At 40.9% G+C, this 15,132-nt stretch overlaps 1 protein-coding gene across 3 annotated transcripts in view; it reads left to right on the top strand.

The window, feature by feature from the left end:
• foxp4 (forkhead box P4) overlaps nucleotides 1–14,522 on the top strand; it is a 94,979-nt gene extending 80,457 nt beyond the window's left edge. For 2 of the 3 annotated variants that reach the window (XM_068314821.1, XM_068314819.1), the window contains exons 12-18: nucleotides 1,739–1,958; nucleotides 2,819–2,895; nucleotides 2,981–3,082; nucleotides 6,479–6,600; nucleotides 7,168–7,234; nucleotides 8,334–8,506; nucleotides 8,980–14,522. In XM_068314821.1, the coding sequence (XP_068170922.1) occupies nucleotides 1,739–1,958; nucleotides 2,819–2,895; nucleotides 2,981–3,082; nucleotides 6,479–6,600; nucleotides 7,168–7,234; nucleotides 8,334–8,506; nucleotides 8,980–9,127 (909 nt within the window). In that variant the 3' untranslated portion in view covers nucleotides 9,128–14,522. The remainder of the gene's footprint in view (nucleotides 1–1,738; nucleotides 1,959–2,818; nucleotides 2,896–2,980; nucleotides 3,083–6,478; nucleotides 6,601–7,167; nucleotides 7,235–8,333; nucleotides 8,507–8,979) is intronic. The other variant, XM_068314820.1, reaches the window with a different exon arrangement.
• Nucleotides 14,523–15,132: the final 610 nt, after the last annotated feature.

Raw genomic sequence — 15,132 nt, 5'->3', positions numbered from 1 at the left:
CATCCCATTACCTCACTGATAATGTCCTTCCATAGAAACAAGTACAGTCCAGCCACTACACATGCAAACTGTGCCAGAATTAAACCTTCAATCTTAATATGAAAACTTCCAATTTCTCAGCCTGTGGGAGAAAAGGAGAGCAGCTCTCCCACAATATTTGCCACATGTGCCGACAAAAGAGAAAGAAATTTGATATGATGTGTGCATATGTGTCTGTGCGTATCACTGAGGTTGTTATTCAGCGTCTAATGAATATTTAATCATTCAGATTGACGAGAGGTCTTATTAAAATATGAAGATGTTGAAATTAATTGTCAATTAGAGGTAGAGTGTCTTAATTTTCGGGGATATAAATGGGTGCGGTGCGTGCGTGCTCCTGTGTTTCTGGATGATGTGTTGATCGCAGGGGGATCAGCTGCTATTAACATCTAATGGGAAATCAGGAAGAGGCGTGTTCTGTCACCGCTGCAGACGAGCCTCAGGGTCAGGGATTGGAGAAGGAGGGGCAGGGGAGGAGCGTCAAGAATGGAAACAAAGCTTGGCCTCAATTAACAGAGTTCGACTGTTGCCGTGGTGATGTGGCACGGCTGCAGTGTTAATGAAGTACCTGTTAAAATTGCCCCGCCCCCTCCAGTCGGCTTAAATGCCACAGAGTGGAAGCACATTTTACATACATATAGATAACACATACACAGAGTGGTTTTAATTAGTCTTAAACCAGCAGCCAAACAACGACTGTCTCAGAGAGACTGGGCGAACTGGATTTCTGTGTGTGTGTGTGTGTGTGTGTGTGTGTGTGTGTGTGTGTGTGTGTGTGTGTGTGTGTGTGTGTGTGTGTGTGTGTGTGTGTGTGTGTGTGTGTGTGTGCGTACAAGGCTCTGCCTAATTGGGCCTTATTGGTCTGTGAAGTCTTTGCCACTGCAGAGTGCATGTGTGTTTCCCCTCTTACAAACATGCTATCTTGTGGTTTTGTATTTGTAAGCACAGGGTTAATTGCAGCCACTGCTGTGTCTATAGATATACAGTACATGCTCAGCGCGTGCGGTTCTGCACATGAATGCAGATGCATGCTGAATGGATGTGACACCACTTAAATAGGTGCAGTAGCATCGGTGGCTTTTTGTTTTCATGTCAGTTGAGTTAAGATCAATGGTGGCTAGTTCCTTGATCTCATGCCCCGTCATAAAAAGTGATAGTTTAAATTATTAGAAGCCTCAAAGGTATTCAATCTCATGCAACTAGTAGACAAAACTGTTCAGAAACACTTCCATGAAAGACATTCTTTGTATGTGACATTAGAGTGTAGTCTAAAGTAGTGATGTCACCAGATCATCTGGCCTTGATCTTTCTTTGCATAGATTATTCCTCTCTGTAAACCATAGCAGTACCCAGTTTTTAAGTAAACTACATGGAAGAATTGCTCATATAAAAAAATCCATTTTACAGCTCTGCATTAAAACAATTCTCCACCCTCTTCACAGAAACCCTTAATCTTTATGTTAATAATGGATAAGCACACTTAAAGCCAGTTTCCCTAGTCTACCTTTTCATGCTGGTATTAGAGTCTTTGAAATGAGACGATGAATATCACAATTAAACCGAGGGGCAGTAAAGTTCAAATATAACCTGTTACTTAATAACATTTTGTTTGTGCTCGGAAGAAATAATGAATAGTAATAAATGAAACGTTCTTCCTTTTTCATTGATCACACTAATTTCTGGCTGCTTGTTTTTCCAGCTGAACCTGGCATCGAGCGGCTCTCTGTTAAAGCGGGACAGCGAGGTCTACCCAGAGGGCCTTCCTCACCCCCCCACCTCAGCTGCCACCCCCATCACCCCTTTGCGCCAGGGACCCTCAGTCATCAGCTCCTCCAGCCTCCATACACACTCCCACACACACGGCGTTGGGCCCATACGTAGGCGCAACTCCGACAAGTACTGCACCCCCATTGCCTCAGGTAGATGTCGCGGTCATGATTATCATAAATGAGCTAATCATTGCATCATAATGGATTGCATACTTTCAAAATACAGTATTGATAACTACTTGTATAAGGATTCTTGTGAACTCTGGGGAGGAAGAGATCATCTCTTTATTTAGAAATCACTTTTATTCTGGGCCTCAAGAAAGATGTAGTTGCTGCCATCTCTTGGCCTTCCTGAAAAAAAAAATTACTGGAGCTTGAGTGTTTGGCTTAAAATAAAGTCACATTTATTTAATTCTTTACCACTGCTGGAGTAAAAAATTTCCTTTAAAAAATAAATTAATATATTGAATTAATTAATCATATTTTAGAGTAGTCGGCACAGGAACCAATACACACCAAAAGTTTAAATTTAATAATGTGAAACGCTGCTCGGACAATATTTTCTTAATGGTTTTTTTTTAATGTTTCTATCAAGATTGTTTTTTGAGGTAAAAACATATTTTTTGTTAATTTCAAATTTTGAAACATAAAAGTTCACGTCAGGGTGACATTTGGGCTCAGTGGGTAGCGCTGTCGCCGTGTGTCTGCATGGGTTCTCTCTGGGTTCTAGGGCTCCCTTTCCCCTCCAAAAACATGCGCTTCAGGTGAATTGGTCAGTTCCAAATTGTCAGTAGGTGTGTGTGTGTGTGTGTGCATGTGTGTGTGTGAGTGGTTGTTTGTCTTTCATGTGCACCAGCACATGCTCAGAGTGTCCCCTGCCTCTCGCCCGTAGGTCCGTTGGGATATGCTCCAGCAACCCCTGTGACCCGCAAAAGGGGAAGAAAAGGATAAAAAGATGAATGAATGACTGTAAGTTAACATTAACTAATTTCAACTGTTCTTTCTTTCAGAGCTTGCTCAGAACTGTGAGTTCTACAAGAACGCTGATGTCAGGCCTCCCTTTACCTACGCCTCCCTTATACGTCATGTAAGTGTCTAAATCAGTCCAGTTCGCCACCTCCTCTGCATCCGCGTCGTCCTCTGAATATCCTTGTTTATCTCTCTTTCCTCAGGCCATTCTGGAGTCCCCAGACAGACAGTTGACTCTCAACGAGATCTACAACTGGTTTACACGAAAATTTGCCTATTTCAGGAGAAACACAGCCACGTGGAAGGTAAAATGTTCACTCTCCCCAGTTGCTAAACCTTGTCATGGCTGTATATTGGTTAGATCAAATTAATGCAAATTCAAAAAAGTGTACATTTATTTACATCTTTTAAATCTTAAACATTTAATAATTTAATTAACTAGACCTTCAGAACCAGTTTGATCCATGTTAACTGCAAAATCTGAGTCAACTCAAATTTGTTAATGTAGATTTACAGCAGCAAATTAGGAAAATTAAAGTTCTTGCTTGGCTTCTGATTTTTTTTAAACTTCTGTCAGTCAGGTCACAATAGTTTGACCGACAGCAGGATGCGATATATGACCAGTCAAAATGAAGATGAAATTGACTGTTAAATTCATCCAATAAATAAAAGAATACCTCACTCCTGCACCTGCTTGCTGAGCCTTAAAAACATAATGAGGGAAAAAACATTTGTAGGCAGGCTGTGCAGTGAAACATTTGGACACACTTTTAATTTTACATGTAACAGGAGATCGTGGTAACAGAGTACAGGAGCTTCTGGATTTTAAAGCTATCTTTGTTCATCCCTTTAAAGATTTGACTGATGGGACAGTCAATAGAAGTTTTTGTCCTTTCTGTGACACCGTACTACCATTCTCTTACTCTCATTTTTGTCCCAATAGTCGTGAACAAATTTGTCACCTCCACATGGGAGGTGGAGCAGTGCCCCCCACCTCCTGTGGCCAATAGAGGCGCTTCCAGCCGCCATACAGCCTTACTGCAAAGTTACATGTGCTGATACACACACACACACACACAAACACACACACACACACACACACACACACACACACACACACACACACACACACACACACACAAACACACACACACACACACACACACACACACACACACACACACACACGCACACACACACACACACACACACACACACACACACGCACTGAATCCTTAGCCAGACACACACTCACTCACTCCTACCTGGCCTGATCTGACCATTTATAGGTGCTGACCCTTTTCTACAGAAAGCTCACACTAATTTGAGTTTCTCCAGAAAGAGCAAAAGTGAGAGAATGAGCAATAGGACTGAGAAGAGAGACCCCGGCCTTCCTCTAATAGCCTTTAACAAAGGAGGGGGGTGGGGGCGGATGGAGGCATGGAGGGCAGGGTGCAGAGAAGGTTAAAAGACGGCGCAGTCAGGAATATCTTTACCTCCTCATCTGACTTTTATGAATTTTAACTATTAATGTCTGGTGTCTGCTTCCTGTACCATTGGCCTTGCAGACCTTTAAATATAGCTCAGCATGACCTTATGTATTTATATAGCAGCTCAGTGAGTCAAATAGGGCCATAGAGATGTATGTCCTTTAATAAGCTGTTATATTTCATGAGGACAGCGGCAGTGTCAGGGAGTGGAAGTCATTGATCAGAGAAATGAAGGAATTGTGAATGAGGGAGCGAGAAGAGAGGGATAAATAAAAGGATGACCGAGAGAGGAGGAGTAATTAATGAACGGTGTGTTGTTTCAAGGTGCTGCATGGTGCGTCAGAGGCCTAGAAGAAGCTTTAATTTTACTTTAAACTCACAATCTTTTTTTTTTCTGGGATCAGATGCATTAACTTACGTTCCAAGTAAGTGCATCTAATCAAGAAAAGCACCAAATTAAGACTTTGTTTTATCATTTCATTTCAATCCACAGGAAACTTTTTACCGAAAACAGTTACTCTGTCGTTCTGGGAGTTAGATAGTTTTTAATAAACTAAAATGTTATTTTGCTACTGATTTCATTGTCAGACAGTAAAATAAATTCCAATTTTTTCAAATTAGCTCAAGGTTCATCAATAGGTATTGGTAATATTTGATCCATTAACATCGTATGAGTGTGAGACTCAATGAGGCATTTGCTTCACAGGTGCGTTGACTTATAGATATGATACATGCTTTCTTATTTATTTTTCTTTTGTTCTTTTTTTAAACTGAAATTACGTGATTGACTTTATAATTACAACCTTATTTCCAGGTAAATTTAAATGGAACATCCAAAAACATTTAACTCTAATTTGGTTCAACACAGTTCATTTGGTTCAAGACATTCACTCATCCAGCTACACCTGAAGCCTGAAACAAATTCTTTTTTTGTGAAACACCATTCAATCCTTCTTCCAAAAAAATACTTCGGTCGCCCCTCCCCCCCCCGGCTGCCGTCATCACCTCCATCACCAACGTTGCCCGGAGGAAACACAGATGAGTGGCACATGTGCTGTGACCCACTGTAAATGACTGCTAATGTTTTAACTGTGAGAATTAGACTTTCATCACGAAGACGAATGCAAATAGCGCTCCAATAGCACCGTGTGTGTGTGTGTGTGTGTGTGTGTGTGTGTGTGTGTGTGTGTGTGTGTGTGTGTGTGTGTGTGTGTGTGTGTGTGTGTGTGTCTGCGCTTGCACTGTCAGGGTTGTGGGCGCAGATTGGGGTCAGACTCATTTACAAAACGTAGCATCACAGCTCAGGGGTTGAGGGGATGCGGGGGGAGAAAGGGTTCCTCCGCTGATTATGGCTTGTGTAATTATGTGTGAGTGTTTGTGTGTGCGTGCATGTGTGCGTATCTGCGTGTATAATTACGGCGAGGAGTGATGCATGCCTGGCCTGTCCCTCCCTCTCGGCTTAGAACAGCGTGTCAGAGAGAATATGCAGGATTTAATTATAGACGAATTAAAATTGGTAATGAAATTGGGCATGAACAAACTACAAATAGCAGATGAAAAGGGAGGCCTGTCCCTGGGGGGTGAGACGAAGATAGCAGTGTGCTTGTCGGCTTGCCTGTCTGAGTGGATGTGTGTGTGTGTGTGTTTTGTGTGTACTGACGATGACTGATTAGAATAATTCGGGGAAGAAGTGGTGCTACACTCCACGATTACCTTGTGTCAGTGCTGTCCATGAAGCCGTAGTGTGTGCGCCAATATAAGGCGATGGGTAAAAATAGGATTATTCTCACGTCATGCTTCTTAGAGGGGGACATTGCGTCAAACTGGAAAGCACTGTGAACACACCCTGACCTGAGGTTATTGTTTTACCTCCAGATAGCGAGGAACCAAAATAGCAGCTTCACTAGGTGAAGAAATATTTCAGAGCGAGTCATTAAATTCAAGAAGCGTTGCCCGACTACAATTAGACAGGAGGTTTCTGAAATTATCTGAAGTCATCAAGGAGGGTTAGTGTCAGTTATTTCTTAAGTTTTTGGGTTTTTTTAACCTGGTAGTTTCAATTATTTTTCTCCACTGCAAGTCAGAAAGGAGAATGAAACGTAATTTAAAGATTAAACAAACAAAATCTCACTTTAACATAAAAGAAAGTTCCAATAAGCCCACTCTCCTCTCTCTCTGTGTCCCTCTCTCCGTCTTTCCCCCATCACCCAGAATGCTGTGCGCCACAACCTGAGTCTGCACAAGTGTTTTGTTCGTGTTGAGAACGTGAAGGGGGCTGTGTGGACTGTGGATGAAGTTGAATACCAAAAGAGGAGACCACCAAAGATGACCGGGTAAGTGCATTGACACACACACGTGCACCCCCCCCACACACACACACACACACTGTACTTGTACATTTGTTTTCTTGCTGAATAGTTGAAGTTGATGTGAGTGTAAGCTTATGGATGCTGGCACTATGATTGCTTGAATTGACTCTATGATTACCAGGAAAAAAAATGGCTGCCGGCTAAATATGCACACACCGTGGTGTGTTTCTGTTTGTCGACACCATTACTAAGCAGCTGTGTGAGATGCAGGAGAGGGAAAAACCTTGTTAGCGTATGTAAACAGATGTTCTCTCTCACAGAAAGCAGGGATAATTACACACACACACACATACACACACACACACACACACACACACACACACACACACAGGCAAGCAGACACCTGCACGCCAGATATTAGATGCTTTCATACTGTGTGTTTTAGCATCTGTTAATGGTGTGTGTCTTGTAATAAACAGATCTGTGAGATTTGTCAAAGTGCTTTGACTGAGTTAAAAAAAAATTCTTTGTGTGTGTGTGTATGTGTGTGTGTATGTGTGTGTGTGTGTGTGTGTGTTTGTGTGTCTATAGAAGTCCCACTCTGGTGAAAAACATGATTTCAGGCCTGGGATTTGGATCCCTAAACGCCAGCTACCAGGTAAGAAATACCCTTTTCTCCTCACTCTCTCTCACACACACACACACACACACACACACACACACACACACACACACACACACACACACACACACACACACACACACACACACACACACACACACACACACACACACACACACACACACACACACACACACACATATAGCAGCCAATCGAAATCAAGGGCACTAATATCAATTCCCTCTCATAATTAGCGGATTCCCTAACGACGTTCGCACCACCTCTCTCTGCCACACCAACACACTCCCTCAACCTCCCACCTCACTTCCCTCACACACTCACCGCCTCTACATCTAGGCACACACACACACAGCCCATCTCCCCAATCCTACGATTACGTACATGCTGAAACCATGCACACATAGTGAGTTGATTTACAGCATCAAGTAGTAGACAGTTACAGTTATTGCATGAAATTGTCCCTTGTTAGAGGGTGAGACTCGTCCACCAGTGTGACCTGTCTCACCTACGTACAGCCAGACGTGTGTTGACACAGGTGGCAGAAGCATGATTTAGTGTTTTCTCCCCGGCAGGCATTGTCATTGTGTTTGCATGTGTGTTTAACTTAAGGTTAGCCCCCTTTAGATTCCTATAGATTCATATTCATATGATCGCACGCAGACTAATAGCAGGGACTTCTACATTCAAGCACAAACCACTGTATTGAAACTATTGTATATAAGTGCCCCCTAGTGGTTTGTCAAGTTCACCTATGAGTTAGTGGGATTTAAATTTGCTTTAGAAAAACTCTAGTTCTAAAGAAAAACAGTTGACGTCATGTGTTAAACAACATGTTGTGTATCCATTATGTCTAAAATGATTAGTCCACAAAATGATCATTTTCAAATGGCATTTTTATGCTGGCATTTATTAAAGATCGTAGTTTTATTCATTTTATTTTGAGAAATATCAGAGCAGCAAAATCTTTGAATGAAACTAAACGTTTTTGTTTAAAGTAAATTGACCACTGTGTTTGTGTGCGTGCGTGTGTGTGTGTGTGTGTGCGTGCGTGCGTGTGTGTGTGTGTGTGTGTGTGTGTGTGTGTGTGCGTGCGTGCGTGTGTGTGTGTGTGTAGGCGGCTCTGGCAGAGAGCAGTCTGTCCCTGCTGAACAGCCCTTCCCTGCTGACCCCTTCGTCTGCGGCGAGCCTCAACATGCTGCATGTGGGCCACGATGATGTCAGCTCCACTGTGGAGCAGGTCAACAGTAACGGGAGCTGCAGCCCCACACTCAGCCCTCAACAGTATAGGTACGCATGGACACACACACACACACACACACACACACGCTCGCGCGTAAGCTTTATTTTTATTATTTTTATTATTATTATTATTATTATTATTATTATTATTATTATTATTATTATTATTATTATTATTATTATTATTATTATTATTAATATCATTATTAGCTTCTTGTCAGGACACAGTACAGGAAACGACTATTACCGACTGAAATCATAGGAGCCAATATTGTTGATTTTTAAAAATCTATTTTTTAGCTCTTTAGCTCTCTTCAAACTAAAATTACACCTAGACATATACTTTACCAGTAAGAAGTACAGACTTGCCTCCAAAATAACATATAATTTATCATAACAAAGAAATATTGAAATTACTTAACATGAGAGGAAAAGCAACATATCAGAAAATGTATGGCAAATGAGAAATTCTTCTGTTCCTTTTAAACCACTTGCTAACTGACTGTTGCTCTGTCCTCCAGTCACCCGGTCCATGTGAAGGAGGAGCCCACTGAGGTGGAGGAGGACATTCGGTCAGTTTCCCTCCTGGCTGGTGTGACACACAGCCTGCCATTGCCGAGCGACGAGCGTGACCTCGAGGAAGACCTTCCCACCGAGGAGCTGGAGTAGGACATATCCAAAAGAGACCAGAGGGACAAGACATAGTGAGACCAATCCCTCATGAGCGTGAAGATGAAAAGATAGCTACAGTACACTTAAGAGAAAAGAGAGAGAAAATAGAATGTTTTTTTTGTTTTTGTTTTCAAGAACATGCAAGCTACCAAGGACAACATTGAAAAACTCCAAACAGGGTTAGATGACCTCCGTTACTTTTCAACGCAAAAACAAGACTGTGGAGCACTGCTTTACCTCCATGAGTTTCTTTTCCAGCACTTGGCTTAGAGGTGTAACACCACTCAATGCATACAAGCTCACACAAACATGCACACACACACTTTTGTCAAATCACGTCCCATCATCCTCCTTGGTCGAAGCCACCTCTGTGTAGTGACCCCTCAGAGGTTTGGACACGCCCTCCTCCCTCAACCCTCTGCCTACACTCTCCTTACTGTTGTCTTGGGCTGCCTGGCTAGCTGTTTTTATCTGTTCGTTAGTTGAGCAGACCTACAGGCATGTGTGCGTCAGGCGACAAGGACACACACACAAACACACACACACACACACACACACACACACACACAGGATTATGTGTATACTGTATAGACATGGAGCAGTCACCGGGAACTGTGAAATATACCTCTCATTCTTCCCCCTCTTCTCTTAGCCAATCATTTGCTTTTTAAATTTATTTGATTTTTAAATGAAATGAAACTGTCGGGCTTCAAGATGGGAAGGCAGGAAGAACAATTTTGAAGATTACCTCCAACAGCGCTCCAACACTTCTGTCAAGCTGGCTCCCGTGTGAGTCCACACCAAGGCTGACCGGAAGGAGGCAGCATGGCCCTGGGTCCCTGTCCAAAATTTTGCCCCAAGAAAGACACTTAGTGGTGGACGTCTTATGAACTTTTTGCTTTTAATTGACAAAAAAATTCATTTTCCTACCCCACATACAACCGCATACCCCAAAACAAACTGCAGGATTAGGACCATTTGGTGCTGTCCTTCTCTCCTCCCTTCACCAAACGGAGGGATGAGCTTGAAACACTTTGAGAACATGATGAAAAAAGATGAAGCAGAGAAAAGAGAGGGAGAAAGCATCTAAAGAAATATTGTGACTAAAAGAGAAGACTGTTGGTGATTATGGAATATAACAAGAAAAAAAGCACGTGGTAGCTTTTTCCATTTCATTGTTTATAATTTGATGTTATTTTCACTGTTTATTTTTGAGGATCAATATTTCCACAGTGGCGTTCCGTTTCAACGTACCCTGTTTTTCTTTTCGTATTGTAATTGTTTGAGTTACTCTGGCTGTTAACATCATTCAAAGTGAGTATTGGCAAAAAAAAAGAAGAAAAAATTTTTAAAAAAGAAAGCGTAGTATTGCCCCAGTGATACCCAATCCACCCTCACCTCACGCCCCCAACTCCTGCCCCTCTCCCTATCTGCCCATGTGTATCAGTCAAGAAATTTGGAAATAGCACTTAAACTTGCCGTTACCCAGACAGATTATTTAACAGCTGAATCTTTTAATCTCTTTCATGCACCTGTGTTTGGCTGTGTATTTAGTTGAGAAATAACAGTAATGCTTTAAAATATATAAATATATTATTACTGCAGTCAGAGAATACCTCATCCCACATAGGTTCCACCTGGAACTGTGTCCAAATTGACAAATAAATAAGGTGGAATTCTTTCCGTGGGACACCAAATGTGGCAACTCTGCTCAACTTCAATTCAAAGCTCTATGGGTGTAATAGTTACCGTGTAGATTCTATCTGCATTTTAACACGAGAGTTTGTGTAAAAGGAATAGCACCTGAGATTTGTTTTTGTTTGTTTTCCATGAGCATAAGAGCATTAGTCCTCTCTACAGTGCCATACCAAATTTAACATTTCATTTAATCTATTATTTGCTCGTGCCCATTTTATTTTTGTTACAGGTAACCAAAGAAATATGTAGAAAACCAAAAACCCTGTATTTTGAATTTAGTATTTTTTGAGATTTATTTCTTCTTCTTCTTAAAGAATTGGCCAAAAGAAACAGCAAACCAGGAGTTTGAGTTTTTCTTATTGTCTTTGTGAAGCTATTGTGTTAAAATTACAGTGCTGACCATTCCAGAAACCAAAGTGTGTGAAGCAAACTAGAATTTGGAGACATCAAAGCTTGTACGAGATAAGCCGTTACGAATGGCTCAAATTAGGTGTGAGGCCAAAAAACTAGCATTATTAAACCCTTGCACAGTTCCTCTGAAAAACTAAAGGAAAGAAAAGAAAAAAAAAGCACTTAGAGGTGAAACCCTGTCTCTCCCACACGAAGGCTGAACTGTGTTCTAAACACAACCCCCAGACTGGCCCTGCTACAGTACAAGCAGATGAGGCTCTTGAACGCAACACATCTATATACCTTTACCAACTACAAAAAAAAGAGGCTTAATATAGATTTAGAATAATCGGCTGCCCCAACCATTAACCTGACTTACTTTCTGTGTTAGTTTCGTAACGAACATTGGACATTTGAATCTAGGAAACAAACTGGTCCTGATCTATTTTCTGCAAATGCACTCTTAGGTGGTCACAAAACTCTTTGAAGAGTCAGGAGTTACATATATGTTACAATTAAGAGGAAGCAAGACACAAAAAAAAGTTTAAAACCATATACCAATGTAAGATGAAAACAACCAAGGGACATCATGTGATTAAAAGTTGGGTTCATATTTTCATACTTTTTCTCTTGCACTTCAAAAGATTTTTCTTCTTTGATGAAAGAACCTTTCTGGTGACTTTGTGTTCAAACGGGACTGTTTCCTGTCACATTAGAGACTGATTTCTAACAAAGTACAAAGTGATAGACGGGCATATTCTTGAAATGAGATAAAAACCAAAAATAACACTACCTCCTTTTCAAAGTGGTTCAACTCATAGCCAAAGGGAGACTGAACTCTCTTAAATATTTTTTTCTCCACTCTGCCTGGATAATAATAATGAATGCCAAAATTGTTGTTACACTTACTGTATGACTGACAAAAAAAAAAAAAGGTATTTGGTGATCCGGACTCCCTAACACATCTGCTTAAGCCCAAAAACATAGAGACATTTTACGTTCCGTGGAATTTTAAAATGACTACCTCTCCTTAAACTGCATTGAAAGCACTCTATGTCTCAGAGTGTGTTGTGAAGCACTCACTATACAGTACGTTATTCTAACTGTGTAGTACTGACTGAACCCGGTTCGCACTGAGCTATGTGAACGATCAATGATGGTGTGCTTTGACTGTATGCGTGCATATTCGTATCAGCCAATAAGCAGCCAGGTTGGTAATACCTGTGTGGTGTTTGTGTCAGTCAGGCGTAACAATGGACAAGTATATTGGTGCAACAACAGACACACCCACACACACACACGGGAGCATAACCGGCGCTTAGAAGCATGACAGTACAGAAGCATAACAGAGGCTCCGATCATTCAGATATCCAAAGACCCACGGCACAGCCACATACACTTCACCAAAACACTCACAGAGACATTGAGAGGATGAACACACACTTAAGGAAACTCATCACTAGTACTAGTAATATCCAGACCAAGAGGAACTGCTGCATACAGTACATAGATGATCTCTGACTCGTGCTTTAAGGTACACCTGTAAACAAAGCTGTTTTATGAAGCTGTAAATTGTTCACAGGTCGCCATGTAACACTTCTGTTTTTTTTTCTCCAGCTTGGCATAACATGATGTATTCTTGTATATTAATGCTTGACTTATCTCTCCAGGGCATTCTTTCCTAAATTTTCCTTTGATTTCTTTGATTTATTTTTTTTCTGCACCTGTTTAGCTATTGTAAAGCTTTCAGCTCTGATTCCTATACTGTACTGCTAATGCTGAAGTATATGTATTTATCATAAGTGCTGCAGGTATCTTGGTTTATTAGTTCTGTTTTTATTGTTTCATTTGTTTTCACTTTTTCAGTTCTTCATAAAACGTCTGGGACGCTGATTTTTTTTTAAAAAGTGTATTATCTCTAAAAAAAATTAAAAGAATAAACGTTAGATCAGTGGTTTAGGTAACACCTGTTTGTATATTTATCTTAGCTAGGTCTATTTTGATACTTTTTTGTCTCTGTACTGCATTTATGCATTTTTAAGGAAAGAAAAAACTAATGGAAAACAAACTAAAAAGTTTCTTCATTATGTATTGATACCTCAGAAGAACTTTTTTCTCAAAGACAGGACCAAAACCTCTGAAAACAGAAAAAGCGAAAGAGAAAAAAAAAAACGTAATATGTAGCCCCTCTCTTGCTTTAAAAATGCGGAGCTCCAAAATGGTATTGCAGTTGGTCCTCTCAGGTGCCAATATGTGTCCAGCTCCCTGTGACCCTTCCCTCTGACCCTGACCCCTGTCATTCCTGTGCTGAACTCCAACCCCACAGAGCTGTCAATCATCAGCAGGCGCTATGGCGGCGTCACCAAGCCGAACCTGGCCGGCCGTGACTGGTCACAAACCACTCATCTCCCAATCCCACAAGAGCAGATCAAACACTGATACTTTTCCATTTTTGATACTCCACCTCTTGCGTATCAATACCAAAATGTGGAATGGCTCTCAGAGATGCAGCTCATCCTCTGACTACCAAAGCTATTGCAAGAAACCGTTTGCTTAGTCCAAATTCCTGAACTGTAACCAAACTGTAACCAAACCAATACCACACACTTAACCAAACAAAAATCAAGCTACTTCCAAAACTCCACTCCACTGATCACCTTTAATGACGTTATCCTGTACATCCATGTTATAGCGTTCCAGATCCAGCCTGCATCCTATTGGCTTGAGACTGACTCTTAGGATACAGGGAGCCCAAATCCTGATGTGTGATTGGACAGTTCTGAGGTGTCTTGTGAGGGGGAAGGGGCTCTCAAAGTGGAGCTTTGCCTGATGGTATTATCAAGTAGAAAGCCAGAATCTGATGGAACTACCACTTCAGCTCTCCTCTGGTTAAACCTTAGGAATGTGTGTACATTTTCAGCAGTGACTCTCTGAATTGTTTCTTAGTTTCAGTTTACCTGTTTACCTCTCTTTATCCTTTGGTTTTTCTTTTATTTCTTGTTATTTGAAAGTGTGACCCGAGGACGAGGCAGGGACAGGGACTGGGTGGTGGCTTCAGACAGACAGTGGAACCCAGCGCTCTGACCCTCCACCCCGGGTAGCCATGTAATGCCAGTCACTGCCCTTTCCTTCATGCTGTATAAAAACACACACACATATATCTGTGTATTTGTAACCTGAATCTTCTTGTGTCTGTCCATGCAGACAATAAAAAACTGTACAGTAGGTCTAGTTGCATGTAATCTGTACTAATTATTGACAATGGCATTATAAAATGCAATAAAATACTTATTACACTGTCCTATACTGCATCTTTGTTTCTTCTCCTGAAGTGCTGAGCGGTAGCTCCCAATTTGAGGGAATGAGAAGGCAGAAAAAATTATTGTACTACAACGTTAAATTTATTTTTCGCACTATAATAAATGCTCTTAGATGTTTGATTACATAAAATGACCTTTTTATACCTAGTCAGGCTTTGAAAAACATCCAAATACAAAGATTTACTCACATTTGCAGCAAGCCATGACGCTGATGGTTTTAATGGTTCATTTAAACTAAAACATACCTTGAGACTGTTTACAATAGTTAAGTACTTGATTTTACAGTTTTATTTTACTTTCTATGCTAAAATGAACACTTTATGGATAATTACTCAAAAATCTGTAGGTGAAATTAACTGTAAAATAAATCTGTTGGTTCCTTTGTGATGAAACTATCAAACAGGACTAATCAACTTTGCCACCATTTTTTGAGCCTGTATTTTACTTTGTACTTGGACACCCTCACACCCAAACAGGAGATCACACATGCAAACACAAACTGAAAGTGCAATGCAAGACTTTAAAATTAAATAGTATTAACTGTGAACTTTGCCAGATTACTGTAGATGCCTTAGTCACGCATTACTGTAATGA

Source organism: Antennarius striatus, chromosome 5, assembly GCF_040054535.1.
Source record: "Antennarius striatus isolate MH-2024 chromosome 5, ASM4005453v1, whole genome shotgun sequence".
Lineage (NCBI taxonomy): Eukaryota > Metazoa > Chordata > Actinopteri > Lophiiformes > Antennariidae > Antennarius > Antennarius striatus.
Note: the sequence above shows the minus strand (reverse complement) of the source record. Positions and strands in the feature narration are given on the sequence as shown.